At 43.8% G+C, this 20,077-nt stretch overlaps 1 protein-coding gene across 6 annotated transcripts in view; it reads right to left on the bottom strand.

The window, feature by feature from the left end:
- Mov10l1 (Mov10 RISC complex RNA helicase like 1) overlaps positions 1-20,077 on the bottom strand; it is a 66,041-nt gene that overhangs the window by 13,965 nt on the left and 31,999 nt on the right. For all 6 annotated transcript variants that reach the window (XM_005379538.1, XM_005379540.1, XM_005379543.2 and 3 more), the window contains 9 exons: positions 17,477-17,654; positions 17,109-17,179; positions 13,118-13,209; positions 11,627-11,685; positions 11,080-11,177; positions 3,953-4,061; positions 3,078-3,256; positions 2,062-2,208; positions 1,157-1,278 (listed from right to left, as the gene is read on the bottom strand). In XM_005379538.1, the coding sequence (XP_005379595.1) occupies positions 1,157-1,278; positions 2,062-2,208; positions 3,078-3,256; positions 3,953-4,061; positions 11,080-11,177; positions 11,627-11,685; positions 13,118-13,209; positions 17,109-17,179; positions 17,477-17,654 (1,055 nt within the window). The remainder of the gene's footprint in view (positions 1-1,156; positions 1,279-2,061; positions 2,209-3,077; positions 3,257-3,952; positions 4,062-11,079; positions 11,178-11,626; positions 11,686-13,117; positions 13,210-17,108; positions 17,180-17,476; positions 17,655-20,077) is intronic.

The raw sequence follows: 20,077 nt of genomic DNA, 5'->3' as shown, positions 1-20,077 counted from the left end.
TGCTATAGGGCTACAGCCCACCCTGGCCAACTAGTTCCTTCAACCCCGTCCATGTTGGCTTGCCCACAAGCTGCCCCTGCCCTGAACCCCAGAGACTCAACCTTAGACAGAGGAGTCTGGTGCTGCTCTTGCTGGAACTTTCTCCACCTTGAGGCCTTTGTTGCAGTAAACCTAAAATCCTTCACCCTTGTTTAGACTTGTGCTGCCCAACACAGTGGTGACCAGCCATGCGTTGGCTCTGGGGCACCTTGTAGTGGCTAGTCTGAAACATGATGTGTTTTAAGTACCAGATGTACAAATTTTCAAGACTTTAAAACATAAACTGTGTTATCACTCATTTTTATGCTGGTCACACAATGAAATGGTATTTTGTAAATATGAAGGGAACTTAAACAGACATGAAATGATTTGTAACCCATGAGATGATGGATGGGTGTGGCTGACTGCACGCCACGTGTGGAGTCTACAGTGAGGCAGGTGAGGTGTGCGTGGGCAGTCACCCACACGATCACTGCCAAGGTGACCCTGCCGGGGGTGGGTGAGGCTCACACTGGGCAGGTCCCTCAGCCTGGCTCTCGTAACTGCCTGTTGCCTTCCTCCACCTCCTGCACACCTGAATGCACTTGTCAGCACCCTCTCAAATCAAGCCCTTGCACCTGGCTCTAGGGGCTCCTGAGGGCACCCTGCATGCTGCCCTGTCTGCCCTGCGGAGCCTCCACACCAGTGGGCACATGTGGTTGCAGCTGTTTCCTCAACTGCAGCCTTCCACAACCCTGCGCACTGCTCACTCCTGCCCCGAGGCTTTGCATAGGTCTCCCACCAAGCCAGACCAGGAGGTGAGGCCACAGCTCCCCTTCCTGCCCTCTCCCTGCTGTCTCTCTTGCTCCTGAGGCTCTAGTTCTGCGGTCTCCTCTGGGTGAAGGTGCTGGGCTCTGGGCCTTCGGCAACTCTGTGCGTACCATCTCCCTGCCTGCCCCACTGCTGCGGCCTCTGAGGCTCTGTGATCTCAGCAGAAACACCAGTCCTGTCCTGCTCACCACTCTCACCCACCGCCACCTCCCCATCTCCCTCTCAGGCTCCCCTCACATGTGAGCATGAAGAGAACACAGACCTCTCTGTCCTAGGGACCCTCCACCCCCACGGCGCCAGTGCTTACCTCACTCCTATCTGGTAAAAAAGCCCTGCGCTGCTGCACGTTGTGATTATTATTCGGAAGCGGGAGGCTCTCCAGATATCTTCCCCATCTCTGCAATACGGTTTGATGGCATCAGTGATGGTCTGGGGCAAAGAGGGTGGAGTGAGTGTGCTTTTCAAATTAAGTATCTCACTGAGCTGGCTCGAATAACAAAGCTGAAAGGAACTCTAGAAGATAATCTTGCCCTTCTGCCACTTCTTAGTGAGGACTAATTTTTTTTGTTTTGTCTTTTTGAGATAAGGGCTCACTACGTAGCCCAGGCTGGCCTTGAACTCATGGAGATCCTCCTGTCTCTGTCTCCCAAGTGCTGGGATTATAGTATGTGCCACCACACCTGGCAGGAATAATGATTTAATATAGCTTTTTAAAATTAAAATGTTTCTATTTTTATTACTAAGTCTATGTTTTGTGGACTTCACAGCCATAAATGTAATCTGATCCTACAGATCCTTCCAGGAAACAGCTTCCATACATTTTCTAGTCTCAATCTCTTTTTTAAGCAATACTTTCTTCCAGGAAAGTACTGCTAACCAGGAACCTGTAATTTCCCTAAAGGGTTTCTCATAATCAATAAAACAGAACTAAAAACAAACAATACATTTGAGGATCAAATAAAAAGGAGTATGAGAATTTCACAAAGCTTAGGTTGTTTACAATAGGACTGAGAGTCACAGAGCGAGTGTGATAACACAGTGACATCGGAACAAGACCCCACCTTATAACTGGGCTCTGGCACAAAGTAGAGCAGTTCCTCTCCCTCAGGACTTCCTGTGATGGTCTGCTGCCCACCACCCTTCCATCTCCTGCTCACACACACTCGCTCTCTGGGGACAGAGCCATGGAGCTCAGCCTTGCCTGGGGCTCACCTCCTCAAACCTGCAGGTGGCGTTCACCCGGACCATGGAGGCAGGCCTTAGTACCTTGCTCTCATGCAGCCGTAAGCACACAAGGTCAGCAGCACTGTTGGAGGGGGCACAGACCAAAATGCGGCTGTCCTGCAGAGCATGATGTACCTTTATTCAAGACACGAAAGAGACCAAGGGTAACCACCAATCTGCAAAGCAACATCTAACATGCACAGGCTCATCTGCAGAGCTCAAGGCTACGGGGTCAGAGGTTAACACTGAATACCTCTGAGCCATGGCTCTGAGACATGGCCCTGAGACATCAAGGTGATGATTCTAACAGTTAGAGGGTAGGGCTCTCTGTACTCCTGTCCAGCTCACAGTGCAGTACTGGTGCAGGCATTTGAAGGTGATTTCTAGTTAGAATACTGAATGATACAGAAATATACAACACATACAATGTTTCTGTAAATTTAACTTGAAATATCAAAGGAGATACCAGCAACTTCTGTAGGCTGGTGATTTTAACCACTGTCCAGGTAACTTCTGCAGCAAAACTTGCACGATGCAAATGGTTTACTATTCTATTTTTTTTTTTTTTTTGGTCTGTTTGAAGCCTTGAACTCACTTTGTAGCCTAGGCTAGTCTCGAATTCGCAATGATCCTCCTGCCTCAGCTTCCCGAGTGCTGGGATTACAGGTATGCGCCACCACGCCCAGCAAATGGTTTACTATTCTAAAGATGAAGAGTTCCCTTCTACAGCTAGGAAACAAATTTCTTTTTTTTTGGTACCGGGGATCGAACTCAGGACCTTGCACTTGGCAGGCAGGTGCTTGTGCCGCTGAGCTATATCCCTGGCCCTGGAAACAAATTTTTAAGATCCTAACTTTTACATAAACATCCCCAATGAGGAAAACAGGTTTCTCAAGCACTCTGACATTCTGACTACAGCGGAGGCTGAGGCTCCCTGAAGGCTCAGTGCATGAGCACAGCAGAGCCAGCACAGAGCACTGCAGACAGCACCACTGCTGCCTCACCTGCAACACTGCCTCAATTATGGTCATGGTCTTTCCAGTTCCAGGAGGTCCAAAAAGAATATATGGCAGTGGGCGGCAGTCACCACTCAGAATTCTTTTCACTGCGAGCTTCTGGTTCTCATTCAGCAGCACGTTGAAAAACTCTGTATCTCTTCCTTTAGGAGTGTGTGTTTCATCTACTGCACCCAATGTGGAGAAAGTTTAGTTAGACGCTGGACAGCTTCGCACAGCTGTAGGACATACCCTCGCTTGGTCAGGCATCAGACACCAATCCCCAGAAGGCTGAAAGACAACCAGTCAGACAGGCTGCAGCACTACAGTGAGACCACTGTGCAGACATGAGCATGGCATGTTCCTGTCATGATGTGCCCATGCTGGTGAGTCAGGAAATCCAACAGCCTTCTAAGAGGGAAGAAAAGGCCATTTGATTTATTCTTTTATTTTTTAGATGCAGTATCACCTAAAATATGAGAGGCAGGATTTGAAGATGTCTACAAGCCAGGAGCAGTGGTACAAGTAGCTCTAGCTACTTGGGACTAAGCGTGAGGAGAATCATTTGAGCCTAGGAGTTTGAGACTAATCTTGGCAACGTAGTGACACCTTGTCTCACACAAGCCAGGGAACCAACCAGACGCAGGCATGTCTACAGCACCTTAAAAGCGCCACGTGAAAAACCAACCAAAATATGAGTTTTCTAACTCACCTAATGCATTGAATCTCTTCTTTCGTACAGTCAGGAGAAAGCAAAGGCCCTCTTGCCCTCTCCGAGCATCTGTCAGAGTCAGGGTCCCCAACCACAGCGTAGGTCTCAGGAACCTATTTCTAGGCTTGGGTTCTCCAGCTGCTCTTCTCTGACCCGCCCCCCCTCCACGTACCCACATCACTCATCTCTGCCGGAGAGGTCACCATCCCTGGCAGATCCTTGGCGCCAACACTCTTCTCCTTTGTTGAATGTCTAGTTAGGTTCTTCGTGGTTTTAATGTTCTAAAAGAGGTCATACAGAACATGGTTTTCAAAAACAGCTTTGTGTATATTACTTTAGTATGAAGAACAAACATAAACATCTACCAATATTCAGCAGCTCTTTGGGTGGGTGTCAGGACATACCCCTTGAAGCATAATAAAAACAGAGGATATCTGATAAAAAGCTGCCCAAAAGTTCATGCTTCATGTTTGAACTGTTTTACAAGGAAACATAAATTCTGTGTTGAAGAAACCAAAACAAAGAATTAGATTATAACTAAATCCATCATTCCTCTTCCAAGGCTGGCCTGTGTATAAGGCCTGTGTAGGCCGATGCCTCTCCTGAGTGGGAGAAGGGAACTTTGCTGGGCAGCATCTTGTGTACTTTCTGGAAGGTGCTAACAGCTAGCTCTGCCTCTCACTCTCCTGACTGTATCTGAGGTCCCACACAAGGGCTGGTTTTGCCAGGTGTGGTGGTGCATGCCTGTAATCCTAGCACTTGGAAGGCTGAAGTAGGAGGATCACTTTGAGTTCAAGGCCATCCTGGGCCATATAGAGAGTTCAAGGCCAGCCTGCATTAGAGTGAGACCTTGTCTTACAAAAAAAAAAAAAAAGAGCTGGTTTTATTCATGCATTTACACAGATGAAATCTGGTCCAGACCAATGGAGCTGTTTTTCACTTTTCTCTGCTACAGACAATTTGTAATTTGAAGCTTTACACACGTATCTTTGTGCAGTCACTTGATTACTTTCAAGGTATAAATTCTATAATCTATGAAACTGCTACCCCAAAAGCTTCCCCTTGAAAGTTGGACATGATCGCATACACCTGTGATCTCAGCACTAGGAGGCTGAAGCAGAAGGATCATGAGTTTAAGGCAAGTGTGAACTACACAGTAAGACCCTGTCTCAAAAAAAGTTGTGCCAGGCATGGTGGCACATGCCTGTAATTCCAGCACTCAGGAGGCTGAGGCAGGAGAACTGCCAAGAGTTCACGGTCAGCCTGGGCTACCTAAGCAAGTTCAAGGCCAGCTTGTACTACATAGTGAGACTCTGTCTCAAAAAACAAAAAAACCAACAAAAACAATCCCCCCACAAAAAAGTGTCCCCATTAAAAAATTTTTACATGTTGCCGAATTTTAGTCCAGGCAGCTACACCAATATGACCTCCCTGCCGTCCTTCTAGGTGTTGAAGAGTATAGCTGACATGCAATATGACACATGTATGTACAGTAAATCTGACAAGCTTTTACATGTGAAACCATCAGCCTACTCAAGGTGGTAAGCAGGTGTCTCTGTGAGCCCCCTCAGGCCTTGGGTGGGTTTCATTCTGCTGTTAGAGGCTTGGCACATGGCTCGCTGCTGCATATCCTACACCAAGTGTCTCACTCTCTTTCGGTCTAACTTCATTCACATGGATTGTTTTGAGCTCCAGCTGTGTTGCTCTATCAGTCCTTGCTCTTGTTCTTACTCTAAGCGCACACCACAATGTATTTACTAACCCACGATGGCACCGCACCACCTCCAGCTTTGGGGAGTCACCAGCACAGCTGCTCTGACGCTGAACATGACTCTGTATGGCTATGTGTTCATCTCTCCAGGGGACCTACTTAGGTGACAAATGGCTGGGCTACATGCTAGAAGCATGTTTAGGTTTTTAGGGACCTGTTTTCCTACACCAATCGTACTACTGTCCATTCCTGTCAGCAGGAGTTTCAGCTGCTCCAAGTACTCACCTAACCCTGGCATGGGTAGACTTTTAAATTTTGGGCATTCCAACAGGTACATAGTGGTAGCATTATAGGCATGTGCCACTACATCTGGCTAGGTGCTATTTAAAAGGTATTTTTAGCCAAGTGGATGGTGCATGCCAGTAATCCCAGCACTTGGGAGGCTGAGGCAGGAAGTCTGCCATGCGTTTGAGGCCAGCCTGAACTATATGAGACCGTCTCCACCCTCCCCTATAATGGTTTTAAAAGTCAGTGTTTATCACAGTATATTGTTTGTTTTTATATGCTGATTTTGTATCTGTTTTTTTTTTTTTTTTCCTCCGGTACCAGGAACCGAACTCACGACCTTGCGCTTGCCAGGCAGGCGCTTTTGCCGCTGAGCTAAATCCCCAGCCCTGATTTTGTATCCGTTATCTTGCAAAATCACTTAGTTCTAGGAGCTTCACTGTAGATTTGATAAGATTTCTTATGTGAGTTAGGTACCTTTCTTTTTTCTTGCCTCCTGCTCAGTCTGAACTTGCCTTGACCCTGACTTTCTAAGTAGTTAGATTTCTTGTAGGGGAAGGGCATTCTCTTCTATTTCTAGGTGTGCACAGTTCTGATCAGGAGTGGATGTTTGTTTATGTCAGGTGTCTTTTCCGTAGCTGCTAAGATCATTATGTGCCTTTTCCTTTTTAGTCTGTGGGGATGCCATAGTTTGTCACGATGCCACACTGATTGAGTTTTGGGGTGTAGACAGGTTCCTAGGATGAACCTTTCTTGGTCTCACACACATTCAATTACTAAATTTTTGTCTCAGGATTTTTGCATCTATGCTCATGAATGATAGTGCTACACAGTTTTCTTGTTCTTGTTAAAAAAAATTGTGTTTAGGATAGGGTCTTGCTATGCAGTGCAGGCCAGCCTTGAACTCACTACACAGCCCAGGCTAGCCTTGAACTTGCAGTGATCCTCCTGCCTCAGCCTACTGAGTGCTACGACTACAGCCATATGCCACCATGCCTGGCCACTGTTCTAGCTTTATAGTATTGTTTTGCTGTCAGTGTAACAATGGGTTCATAAAATAATTTTGGAATGAACCTTCCTCCAGTTGGAAAGTCTGTGCAGAAATGGTGTTACTGCTTCCTGAAATGTCTGACAAAATTCATCAGCAAAGATACCAGGGGCAGAGTTTTTGTGGGAAGGTGGGGAATGTTTCTAACTATAGTTTCAATTTCTTAAATAGATCTAGGCATACCCAATTTTGCATTTCTTGTTGAATAGCTTTGACAATTTGTCTTTGAACAAATATGTCCATTTAGGTAGGCTGCTGAATTTATTAATACAAAGTTCATAATTTTAAGTCAGTATTCTCCAGAGAAACAGAACCAACAGGGGGTATATATGCATGTGTGCACTAGATGTGGGGAAGATAACACATTATGGCCCCCCAATCTGTGTAAGATATGTTCTAAGACTCCCAAATGGGTCCCTAAAACCATGGACAGCATCAAAACTTACATATGCTGTTTTATCGTATATATACATATACAAATGTAATGCCTTTTCCAACTTAACTGAGCACTTCTTACACACTATCGTTGTAACTTTTGCAGCCTGAGGTGTGATAGTAAAACTAGCACAAATTTCTTTTTCTTCATCTTCAGTCTCATGGATAGATTTGTTCTTACTGTAGATCTTGGCAACTTCAGCATGATTTTTTCTTTGACAGTTTTGACATTTTCACTGAATAGAAATACTGTTTGGCAAATTCAAATTGTCAGCATTAGTACTCTTGTATTTTGGGGTCATTATTAAGTAAAATATAAACACAAGCTCTGTGATAATGTCATGGTGGATCTGATAACCGAAATGGCTACTAAACACGACTAATGGGCAGTAAAGGCCAACATTAATGTGTCAGATAAAGAGATGATTCAGGTCCTGGGTGAGTAGTACAACATGAGACTTCATCACAGAACAGTACACAACGTAAAATTTACAGACTGTTTTTGGAATTTTCCATTTAATATTTTTGAACCATGGTTGTTATAGTTTGTTTATTTGAGACAGTATCTCATTCTGTAGTTCAGGCTGGCCTTGAACTCACTACGTAGCTCACGCTGGCCTTAACTTCATGGCAGTCTTCTTGCCTCATCCTGAGTGCTGGGACTATAGGCATGCACCACCATGCCCAACTGGTTGTTATAGTTTAAATGTGAAGTGATCTCCCAAAACTCATGTACTGAGGGCAGCATCCCACAAAGCTTGATAAACTGTATTTTCATTTGTCTTTTGGTAAAAATTCTTCCTAATTTCACTTTTAATATCTTTTTTGAGTGTGCTTTGGGTTTCCAGATATTTGAGGATTTTCCAGATCTTTATATTCTGACTTCTATTTTTGGAGATGCTTTTAGGTACATGTGCAGTTAAGGCTGTTACTGTATTGGTCAGTTTCCTGTTGCTGGGACAAAAAACCTGACACCAAAAATGTTAAGGCAGGGCTTATTTCGGCTCATGGCTTCAGAGGTTTCAGTCTGCTTGGCTGGTTCCAAGGCAGGAACATCATGGAAAAGGGCAGTGGTGAAGGAAAGCTGCTGAACTCATGGCACCAGCGAAGAGTGGGGAAAGAGCCCAAGAGGAACGGTCTAGGGATCAGATATAGTCCCCAAGGTCACCCACAAGTGAAATTCACTAATCTCCTAGGTATCTCTCAGGTCAATCATGTTGAAAATCAAGACTGGCCATTACAGTTATTTATTTTTCAAAAATTATCTTCTTTGCTCTGAAATCTATTTTCTCTGATATGAAGAGTCACTACATCATTCTTGTGATTATTACTTCCTTTTAAAAATGTATCTTTTCCCATCACTTTACTTTTAACTTACGTGTTTTTTTTGGGTGGTGGTAGTACTCTATCACAGAGCTACATCCTCAGCCCTTTATTGACTTAGTGAGTCAATAACCTTTGAGACAGGGTCTCACTAAGTCAACAAATTCCCCAGGTTGGGCTCAAACTTGTGATCCTCTTGCCTCGGTCTCCCAGAGTGCTGGAATTACAAGGGCCACCATGCCTGGCTCTTCATGTCTCATATTTAAAGTGTTTCTTATAGGAAGCATGCACAGATTTCACATCTGTAGATTCAATGAGCTGTGGATTGACAATTTTTGAAAAAAATTTTTGTCTATACTTAAAATGTACAATTTTTTGTCAACATTCACTGTACAATATAGTACAATAAGTATTTACATGGTGCTTACACTGTGTCAGGTATTATAAGTCATCTAAAGGAGACTTAAAGTACACAGGTAGATGTGTATAGGTCAGACACAATACCATGTTTATTATTATATTTTTGGTTCTAGGGATCGAACTCAGGACTTGCCACTGAGTTTGCTAGGCAGGCACTTATGCCATTCAGCTATATCCCTGGCCTAACACCGTGTTATTTTATATAAGGGACTCGAGCATCCGTGAATTTTGGTGTGCCTGGGGAGAAGGTTAGACTCTGAAACCAATCTCCCATCAATACTCAGGGAAGACAGTGGTTAGGCTTTTCTTTTTCATTACATCTGACAATGTCTACCTTTGATTTTAGTGTTTAGACCATTTAATTTAATGTGATGACTGAGGTGGTTAGACTTAAATCTATCACTTTGTTATCTGCTTTCTGTATTTCATTTGTTCTAAGTACAAAACCACAGAGACAGACTTCAGTACCCCTTCTCAATGATGATACCAGTGGACAGAATATCAGCAAGGTTACAGAAGCTTGAATACGAGTCCCCGCTTTTCCATTAAATATTTCTATGATTCCTTTTGGTCTCCCCTTTGTTGGTCTGTTGGCTGTAACTCTGTGATTTTTTAGTGGTTGCCTTCAAGTTTATAGAATATACCCTTAACTGATTACATTCTGCTTCACGTGGTATTACACTTCAGTCACCCTCTCAGAACCTTATGATACTATTTTTTTCTCCCATCCTTTGTGGTATTATCATTGTATATTTAGATTTACAAATGTTACAAACTCTACAACACATTACTTTTTCAGCTTTAAAACATCAATTATCTTTTAGAAAGAATTTTGAAACTCTTTCTCACTATGCACATATTGCCATTGTGGTCCTTTCTCTCATTTTGCATGCTTTAGACGTCCTCACTTAGATGTCTGTGAGAAGCACTGCCCCCACACAACAGGTCAGGTGAGCTCCATATTCCTACACACCCATAACAGTGCTGAAAGTCTGAGGTTATTAGGCAGGAAGCTGTACATGTGGGTGGACTGCCCCTTTTGTCAACACAAGCAGTATTCCCAGCATTCTCTGAGCCTGTCTGGGACCTCCATTCAATGCACTGTTTTCTTGTGATGCAACCTACCTCAATAAAGCCTCACTCAGATGATTTTATTTCATGACAAGGCTGAGCAGTTTGCACTAAGCACTGGTAATGCTAGTGACTGCTAGCCCTGAGAACAGAGGTCTAGCAGCTAGAGAGCTACTGAGGATCTCCAAAGGTCAGCTGAGAGTTGACAGCTGCAGAAGACCTGCTGGGAGGTACTAGGTCTGGCTGTTGAGCTGCTGGCAGCTCAGAGCTGTACTTCTGCCTTTTTGCCATTTCTATCTGATTCGAACAAAATAATCCCCAGGTAACTGCTAACATTTCCATTTTCTATGCACATACAATCACATAAATGCACCTGTCAATGTATACAAAAGCATATAATTTTAAAATAAAACAAGGTGATGTAAACACCTGTATCTTGCTTTTTCCCCACATAACATATGCAGCATCTTAGATCTATATGTAATTGTCTGTGACCTTATACTATATATTATATCTTGCAGATATTTTAGTTTTATTTCAACTGTGATTTTGGATTATTTGTGAACTACGTGGCTCTTATACTACAGTCAAGAGAAAGCTGATACACCTAGAAGTGAACTTATATATCCACTTAAGCTGGCTGTGGTGGCACACATCTCTAATTCCAGTACACTGGGAAAGATCACAAGTTCAAGCCCACGCTGGGAAACTCAAGATACTCTGGCTCAAAATAAAAATAAAAAGGACTGGAGATGTAGCTCAGTGCAAGGACCCTGGGTTCAATCCCTGATACTGGGGGGAAAAAACCCACCAACAACCACTAAGACATTATCTATTTAAATATACTGAAGTTAGGGGGCTGGGGATTTAGCTCAGCGGCACAGCACCTGCCTGGGAAGCGCAACGTCGTGAGTTCGATTCCCGGTACCGGAAAAAACAAAAAACAACAGCAACAACAAAAAAAAAGAACAAAAAAATAAATATACTTAAGTCAGAAAACCACTACCTTGGTGGTAGATTGCTCATCACTTTCAGTTTGTTGTGCATGGCTCCAATTGTCTGCCACCTGGGGAGACTGTAAAATTACTTCTTCTGGAAACAATACTTTAAAACAAGAAAAAAAAAGTACAAATTACTTAAAGGCTTAGAAATCAAAAAAGGAGACAAATGTTTATGGCTGATCCCAAAGTAGCTCATATTCTACTCCATTATTTTGGGACCTCCTTTTATGCTATCTCTAAACTTAGCACTATGCTAGTGCTGTATGTTATATACAACGAAGTTATTTAAATTGTCTAAGTACAAAACGCATTATACACAGGAGTGCAATGCAAAGTGGAATGAGTTAATTTTCAATTATTTAAGTACACTATTTTTATATAGTCAAAGTAGCAAAATGACACAAATTTCTCAATAGAAAAATAAGAACGTGAATATCACATACTTGTACCTGTGATATATGACTAAAGAAACTGTGTTTTACAAACTATTTCACATGAAGGCTATAGAAATACTCTGGGAACACTGTTATACTACTATTGTGACAATCCTACCTTTTACACCTAAATGGATGGCTTGTTCAAGTGCAAAGTGACACCGTCTGCTTGTGGTCCTGACAGAAAAAAAACACAGAACAGTTTTTAAATTTAGAATTATCAAAGCTAGTGAAGCTCATGGAAATCTGACTTATGTAACTACTATGGGGCAACTAGGGAGGTGTCAGGTCATGAGGGCAATACCAGGCAGCAGCTTAGTCGTGGAGGGCGTGGCACTGTGAGCAAAGTCAGTTGGAGCTCACTTCCCTACTTTCTCCTGCCCCATTCGCCTTGGGAATGCTCTCTCACCACATGCTGCCCTCTGCCACATTATGATGTAGCAAGAAGCACCTCACTACAGGTCCTAGCAGCTGGACTCCCCAGCCTCTAGAACTGGGAAAAGCAAATTTGTTTTTTTGAAATAAATTACCCAATCTGTGATACTCTGTTATAGCAACATAAAACGCTAAAACAATAATCTTTAAATCATCATATCAATGTAACCTTTACAAAATAATTGAAGAAACTACTTAGAGATCAGTCTTACAAAGTCTCAAAAGCACCACTGGTAATATGAAGAACTCGAGAGTTGCTTTCCTCCATATGCAAAAATATTAGAAAATCAGGCATTTTAAACAGAGATAGTTTAGATGGTAGAACATCAGGAATTCTTTCCTTCCTGGGAATATTTATGTTCTAATGTAAAGTGAATAAGCAGGAGAATGAAAAGATAGCCTACAAAATGTGAGAAAGTAATATTAGTGTCAACAGCGAAGTATTTTTGATTGTGAGAGTGGTTCCCTTGAAATTCACTGAAAGTAACAAAGAGAATAATAATATATAGAAGTCCATCTTTAGCCAAACAGGATGACTAAAGCACTAAAGCACAAATGAAAAAAATCTGTTCCATAAAGAAAATTTAGACTTCAACAAGCAAAGGCACAAGGTTCATACCTTCTTACAACCTGGGCCAAATACAGATGTGGGGGCCTAAAAAGCTACCTGACTGGCTCTCCACTGCATCAGGAAGTATGTGCGGATAGTAGAGGTCACTGTCAGGCCCACTTCCATGGTGTGAATTGGGGCTATATGCAGAAGCTGTCTGCAAGTATCTTGAGGGGCTCCAGACACTGCAGGTATGGGCACCTTCACCTGCACTTTGCATAATCAATCTTCCAAGACAGTTAGATGCCTGAGATACAATAAATTCCACTCAGAGAGAATTACAGCAGGCTAGCAGCCACCCTAGGATTTAGCAAAATTGACTCTAAGAAAGAAAAAATGTAAAGCAGATCAACAAAAGAAGAAAAGCTGAAGAAGTTGGCCTACACCTGTTCTGCTGTTCCACCCTCTTACACTCTCCAAGTAAGGCAAGGTAAGTGCACAAGTGGCGCGTGTGACACTAAAGGCACAAAGAGGGCGCCAGCACAGTACCTCCTGCATCACTGGGGAGACGTCAGCAGACACTCAGGCATATACATCAAGGATGAAGATTCACAAAAGCCTTACCTATTGTATGTAAATTCCACATCCATAGGTTCAGAGTTGTATGTTTGTTCAAATTCTGTGTTAAGTTTAAGAGTCACATCTTCTTCATGAATCTAAAAAATAAGCAAGCAATTTAACCTCCATATATTTAACTTGATTTCTTGCAACAGTCTTATGTATATCCAGCAACACACTATAAAAATGTATTTACAAATCTGAGCCAAAATTTAATACCTTAAATACATACAAAATTAACTGAAAGGGTGAAATCATTTTGTCATTAGGTCATACAAGCAGGAGGCACCGGGCAGAATCTCTACTGACAGCAACACTGAACAGACTTCTTGTGGGTCAAAGGCTCTGCGACCCACTTCACTAAACATGGACTTTTATATATTGTTGTTTTCGTTACTTTCAGTGACAAAGTAGGACCCTCCACCCTCCCACAGACAGCTGTAAGCACGGCCAAGCAAGTGCTCCTGTTACACAAAAGCCCCCACGGAAAGGTCGCTGTAAGGCTTCCCCCTCCTGGTAGTATCAGGAACTAGAAAAAGCTAGACTGCACAAATCAATTCCTCATATTCTCTCTTGGACAAAGAGGAAAGAAGCAAATTTTTGAGGAAATACAATATCCTCAGGTGAGTAGGGAGCACGCAGGCAAGGTGGCCTCCTGAGGGCCAGGCTGAGCACAGTGAAGGTTCAGGAAGCTATGAGCCAAGTCAATCCTTGAGACTGTTGGACACAAGGTTAATGGACATGGTAGAACACTGGTATGGACCCAGGTCAGTGCCCTCTTCTCAGCAACCACTGCTACAAGTCTCTCACAAGGAAAGCTAGCTCAACAGGAGTCCCAGAGTTTCCTAGAGATTACAAAAACATCGAAGTGAATCCATAATGAGAGATCACTAGACACAAGAGGGAACCAACTACCAAGGGTGAGAGAAACACAGACTGCCCTCAGCAGATGAGGGTGCCAGGGGCATCACAGACTGATGTGTCCCTGGAAAGAAATCTGAAAGGCTGTGTATGAAGTAAGAAAATGGAAGGCAAGCAGGCAAACACAACACAAAGCTGCCAGGACAGCTGTAAAGAATTACAGGGAGCACTGAGGAGTGACAGCCAGAGAAGTGTAAGGCGGCAGCATGTATGATGGTGCTTTCTCCCTGGGAAATGTTCCTGGATAGGCAGAGGGACTCTGAGTGTGACCAGGTGGCAGTGGGCAGTGTTGGGCTCCCCAAAGCCCCCTCAACTGGATCCCTCGGAGGGCACAAATTTCCAGGGCTGAGAGTGACCACTTCAGACTATCTTTGCTTGCTGACTGTCCTTGCTTGGTTGCCTTTAGTGATAACTACTTGTTCCAGATGTGACTTCTCCACCAGCCAGAGGCCTCCTGAGAGCCTTCTGTACCAGTCTGGTGTCTGTACCATGTGATGACAGAACCAAATAAAACCACGGCTGGAACCTACAGAATGTACTGAGCAAGCTGACTTTACGGCACACTGGGCATCCTACAGGACTATAGTGCCTCAGTACCATGCCAGGCCAGCTGCTTCCTACATTGGCTCTGAGTGACCGGGTAGCTCCACTGCCTGTACCCAGCCTGTGCTTCAGGAACCAGGGGGCTTGGTGGACAGGGCATCTTGCCAGGATCTCTGGTCCTGTTTCTCTGGAGCCTCTGATGCCCAGAGCTTCCCCACTCTACAGAGTAGCTGGTTTACTATTTGGAAGCTAAGATGGTCACCTGGTCATCTGTGCACTCCTCATGCCAAGCAGTTACCAGCAAGGAGGGCTATGGAGTCGACAAGGTGAACAGACTGTCTGAGACTTGGACTAAGTGGATGCTGCACTACAGTTGGGGACAAAGCACTGCCTACCACACTGTTACTGACTGATAAGCTGGTGGCCATCACTAGCATGGAAAACGGGACAATCCCTTAGAAGTACAGGGCAGCTCTTTCCCCCCACAAACCGAAGTGGTGCTGAGCTTGGAGGTCCTGCCTGAGGCAGAAGGGCAGAAGAGTCAAAAATTCTAGCACTGATCTCATCAACTGGACTGACAAGGCTGTGTGGCCTTTGTCCTTTTTTACTTATGTTTGTGCATAATGTCTTTCCCTGCTTTTCTGTCTTGTGCTCTGGCAGCAGTCAACCTTTAACCCACAGCCATAGGCTATCAACACAGCCCTGTTGAAAGACTAGGTAAGGACAGGACTCTGGACATGATGTTGGGGAGGGATGAAGACAGTGTATTGACCAGGAGCAAGTTCTTCACCAACTTAAGTGTAACAAGGATCCAAGCCAACATTCTCATTTGGTTGTTTTTCTTGGCTCTCAAAATCTAAACCCCTGGGCTGGGGATATAGCTCAGTGGCACAAGCACCTGCCTGGTAAGCACAAGGTCCCGAGTTCAGTCCCTGGTACCACAAAAAACAAACCAACAAAAAACACTAAACCCTTTTTTGAGTGAGAACATGAGGATAGGAATGATGCCCTCCACTTAGCAGAGTAGAAGCCTCATCAGGAAAATATACCTAAGAGTGACAGCTCTTCAGCAGATCCTTGTCACTCTAGCTGCCAATTGAGTCCTGGGTGTAATTCTGACCCAAAGCAAAGGAGATAATGTGATGGCAGGGACCAGTTAAAGCAGCACAGATGTGTCTACTGTCCCTTGTGCCAGGGCTGGAGTTCCTGACATGGGGTGGCAACCAGGCACTCTAGGCAACCAGTTGAAGTCTAGTTGCCCTGGGTGCTAGGATGGAGAGCCCTTTACTGGAGAGCCGTCAATGCCAGCAACGGTACTGATAGTCTGACCTGGGTGGAAATGTGTTCTCATGAGCCCAAGCCTTGCACTTTTCTGGGTCTGTTCTGCAAACTCCCAGACCACTGTTCTCTAAACCCGGCTTGCTCACCTCAGTGGAAGTTCTGGGAGCTGCCTAGAACCCCAAAGTCATGCCTCCTTGCTTCTGCCAGTCGGTAAAGGCGCCTGACACCTACAGGGGGCATCCTGACTGAGCCAGCTGCCCACCCTAGACGAGGAAATCTAGACTCAAGTACAAAGCCACCAGCCTCAGTGCCCTGCTTAGGTCTTCCGTACCTTCCGCAGTGACCTTCAAGGACCTTTCTGGCAATCAAAGTTCTCTGTCTGTCAAGGCTACGCTGGGGCCAGCTCTCCTCAGGAGGAGAAAGATCGCCTGCAGTAGTCTTCCTCCTGTCCTCAGTGGAGACTTTCCACTGCTTTCCACCACTGTTGCCGGGGGAAACCCAGGACAAAGCCCACTTGCTGCTTAACCCTCAAGTGCTGTACCGAATCATCAGGAGGTCACTAAGCCTTGCTGCGATTTTACCTTCTGAGAAAACACCACATCTGTCAGTAGAGCCACAGTGCAAAACCCATTAGGGTGCAGAAAAGAGCAAATGTGGCGGCGAAAGTCTGACGCTGTCTCATTGAACCCTCATCACACTCTTCATCCCCACAACCCTTTTTCCTTCGAAGAATGAAAGCTCTGACCTTTTCTCTCTTAATTTCCTACCTCAGGAAATGGGTGTGTTTCAGCTTCTCTGACCCACAGATTAAGCATCCCCTTCTCAAGCGTATCCCAGCGTTATTCTCTGGGCTGTGCTTAGTCTTTGAGCCGGGAACAACAACCTAAGAATCACAGAACCTCCAGGCACTGTGGCCCAGGTCACCGGGACAAGTCAAGCCAACAAGACTTCTGCCCCAGCCGGAGAGCTGCATACTCTAGGGTGTTCTTCCTTCTAAGGCTTCTCCCCTGCTGCCTCTTCCAGAGCATGAACAGATGCCCACAGTTAACTAAATGCAAACATCAAGACTTATGCGTAACTTACAATTACCTGGCTAAAAACTATAGATACTAAGCTACCTTTATTCATCAAAAATTATTCAAAGGCTCACTTTATCTTCAAATTTCCCCATTACAGCCCAAACCCAAGGGAGCCCCTTCCCAGAGAGGGGCTCAGTCAGCCTGAACTCCCTCTTCAGGAACTGTCCTCTTACCTCCATCACATAGCCGATGTACTCGACAACATGTCCGTTATACTCTTGAGACTTTAAAATCAGTTTGTCACCTAATGAAAAATATATCACTGTGTCAAACTTACACAAAATCAGCAATTTCTTCTACTACCCTCTGAAATAAAACCCTAAGAAGAATAAAATAGAAAATTATTTGGATGAGCTGCTTAAATAATGTATGACCAAAAAACTGCATATTTAATTTACACAGATCACTGGCCAAGTTTAAGTGAAATACTACCCAGAAGGACAGAAATGAGGCTGTACACATATGTGGCCAGTTCAAAGTGCTCCTCTGCCACGTGTGTCTGCTTGCTGGGCTCCAGGGAAGCCTGGCAGTGCAGCTGCACCTGTGTACAGAGACGGTCTGCTCTCAGCCAAGCCTGGCACCTCCAACACCAGCAGATCCCCATTCCTCTTTAGGGTGACTGCACTCATGCTGTAATCCTTCAGCTCCATTTCTGCATGGATCTCCTCGAGCCACAGCAGAGTGGAGAACTTCTCCTTGTAGTTTGACATGTTCAAAAGCTGAAAAAGAATTAGGTCAGCCAGTGACACCACAGCAGCACATCTACGTACCCGCGACAGAGCAAGAAGTGGCTCTATAGTAAGTCCATCTGGTTCTATCTCGCAGACTTGCGCCTCTACTTTATTATTATTATTATTATTATTATTATTATTGTTATTATTATTTGGTCTTTTTGAGACAGGGTCTCACTATGCAGTTCAGGTGGGCCTTGAACTCACTTTGTAGCCCCAGTTGGTCTTGAACTTGTAACGATCCTCCTGCCCCAGCCTCCTGAGTGCTGGGATTAGAGGGGTATGCCACCATGCCCACCTTACACCTCTACTGAGGTGACTCAAGGTCAAAGGTCAGAGCTCAACACGCTCCCTGCATTCAGCCTGTGAAAGACCACAGGGCTCTGAAGGAAGTCTTTCTCTTTACTGGCTATGCCACCACTGCCACCACACCTTTTCCCTCAGCTGTCTCTGATGTTCCTGTTCTCTGTCAAGTCTTCTGAGTTTGCTCTGGAAGGGGTATTTCAATTTCCAGACATCCATGGGCAAGGACAGAGCTTTCACTAGGCAAGGTAGAATTTTGATAAAAACCAGCCTTATCTTCCTGCTAAAATAACTAAAAAATACCTGTATTACTTGGGTGTGGTGGCGCATGCCTGTATCCCAGCACTTAGGAGGCTGAGGAAGGGGGATTACTGTGTGTTTGAGTCCAGCCTGGGCTACATAATGAGCCCCCATCTCAAAACAAATAAACAAACACACAAAAATGCCTATATGAATGGGCAAGTTCCATAACACAAAACTTACCAGACTAAGCTACAAGAAATAAAAAGTCTGAACAGAGTCATAACTACTAAGGAGACTGAATCAGTAATCAAAACTTTCTGACAAAAATCCCTGGACCTGACGGCTTCACAGGTAAAGTCTACAAAACATCTAGAAGAACTGACACAAACACTTTCTCAACTTTTCCAAAAACTGAAGAGATCACTTCCTACCTCATTCTAAGAGACCATCATGATACTGATACCAAAGCCAGGCAAGAAGACTACCAGGAAATAAAGAGCCAGGAGTGGTGGCACACACTTAAGAGTCCCAGCTACTTGGGAGGCCAGGGCAGGATGACTGAGCCCAAGAGTTCAAGCCTGGGTAACACAGATCTCATCTGAAAACAAAACCAAGACAACCTAACAGACCAGTATCTCTTATAAAAGTGATACAAATTTGTCATCAAAATGTTAGCAAAGGAAATGCAAGAGCATGTTGAAAGGATTATACACTATGACCATGTGAGACTTATACCTAGAAAGCAGGACAGCTTAACCTGTGAAAATCAAACAATGTATCACTTCAACAGAATGAAGGCAAAAAAGCACATGATTATCTCAACTGATGCAGAAAAAGCACTAGACAAAATTCAGCACCCTCTCATGATAAAAACACTGTTCAACCCAGGCATAGGAGAAAACCTCAACATGACAAAGTTTATTTATAAAATCCCAAATCTAACATCACACTTGATGGTGGAAGACAGAAAATTTTTCCTCTAAGATGAGGAACAAAACAAGAACATTTCTCCCCCACTTGATGTAATTTCTGAAGTCCTTGCTAGAGTCATTAGGCAAGAAAAAAAAATCAGAAAGGAAGAAGTAAAACTATCTGTATGCAGATGGCATGGTTTTACATGTAGAAAACTCTAAATATTCCACATTGAATTGTTAGAACTACTGTACAGAGTTATCAAAGAGGCAGACTACACAGTAAAGACACAAAAAATTAGTTGCATTTCTTTTTTTTGTTTTGTTTTGGTCTTTTTGAGACAGGGTCTTGCTACGCAGTTTAGGCTGGCCTTGAGCTCACTTCGTAGCCCAGGCTGGTATCAAACTTGCAATGATCCTCCTGCCTCAGTCTCCTGAGTGCTGGGATTACAGGCGTGCACAACCATACCTGGCGTTGCGTTTCTAAATACTAACAATGAACAATCTGAAGAAGGAAAGTATCAAATTAATTCTATTTACAGTAGCATCAAAAAGATTAAAATACTCAAAAATGTATCACAAGAAGTGGAAGGCTAGTGTGCTAAAAACTATGAAACATTAGTAAAAGAAATGAAAATATAAAAAAGTTGAAACACACCACATATTTATAAAGTAAAATATTTAATATCATTGACATGTTTATGCTAACCAAACTGATCTCCAGATTCAATGCTACTCCTATCAAATCTCCAATGACTTTTTGTAAAACAGAACAAGTCCATTTGGAATCCTAAAATTCATACGGAATCTCAAGGGATGCTGAATATCCAAAATAGTCTTGCAAAAGATGAACAAAGCTGGAAGGCTCAATTTTAAACCTTACTACCAAGCTCTAGTAATCAAAAACAGCATGGTACTGACCAATGGAACAGCAGAGTGCTCAGTAATAAACCC

The sequence above is a fragment of the Chinchilla lanigera genome, unplaced genomic scaffold (genome assembly GCF_000276665.1).
Source record: "Chinchilla lanigera isolate Chin_1 unplaced genomic scaffold, ChiLan1.0 scaffold00012, whole genome shotgun sequence".
NCBI classification, from domain to species: Eukaryota; Metazoa; Chordata; class Mammalia; order Rodentia; family Chinchillidae; genus Chinchilla; species Chinchilla lanigera.
The sequence above is the reverse complement of the archived record's forward strand: the minus strand, read 5'-3'. Positions and strand labels throughout refer to the sequence as shown.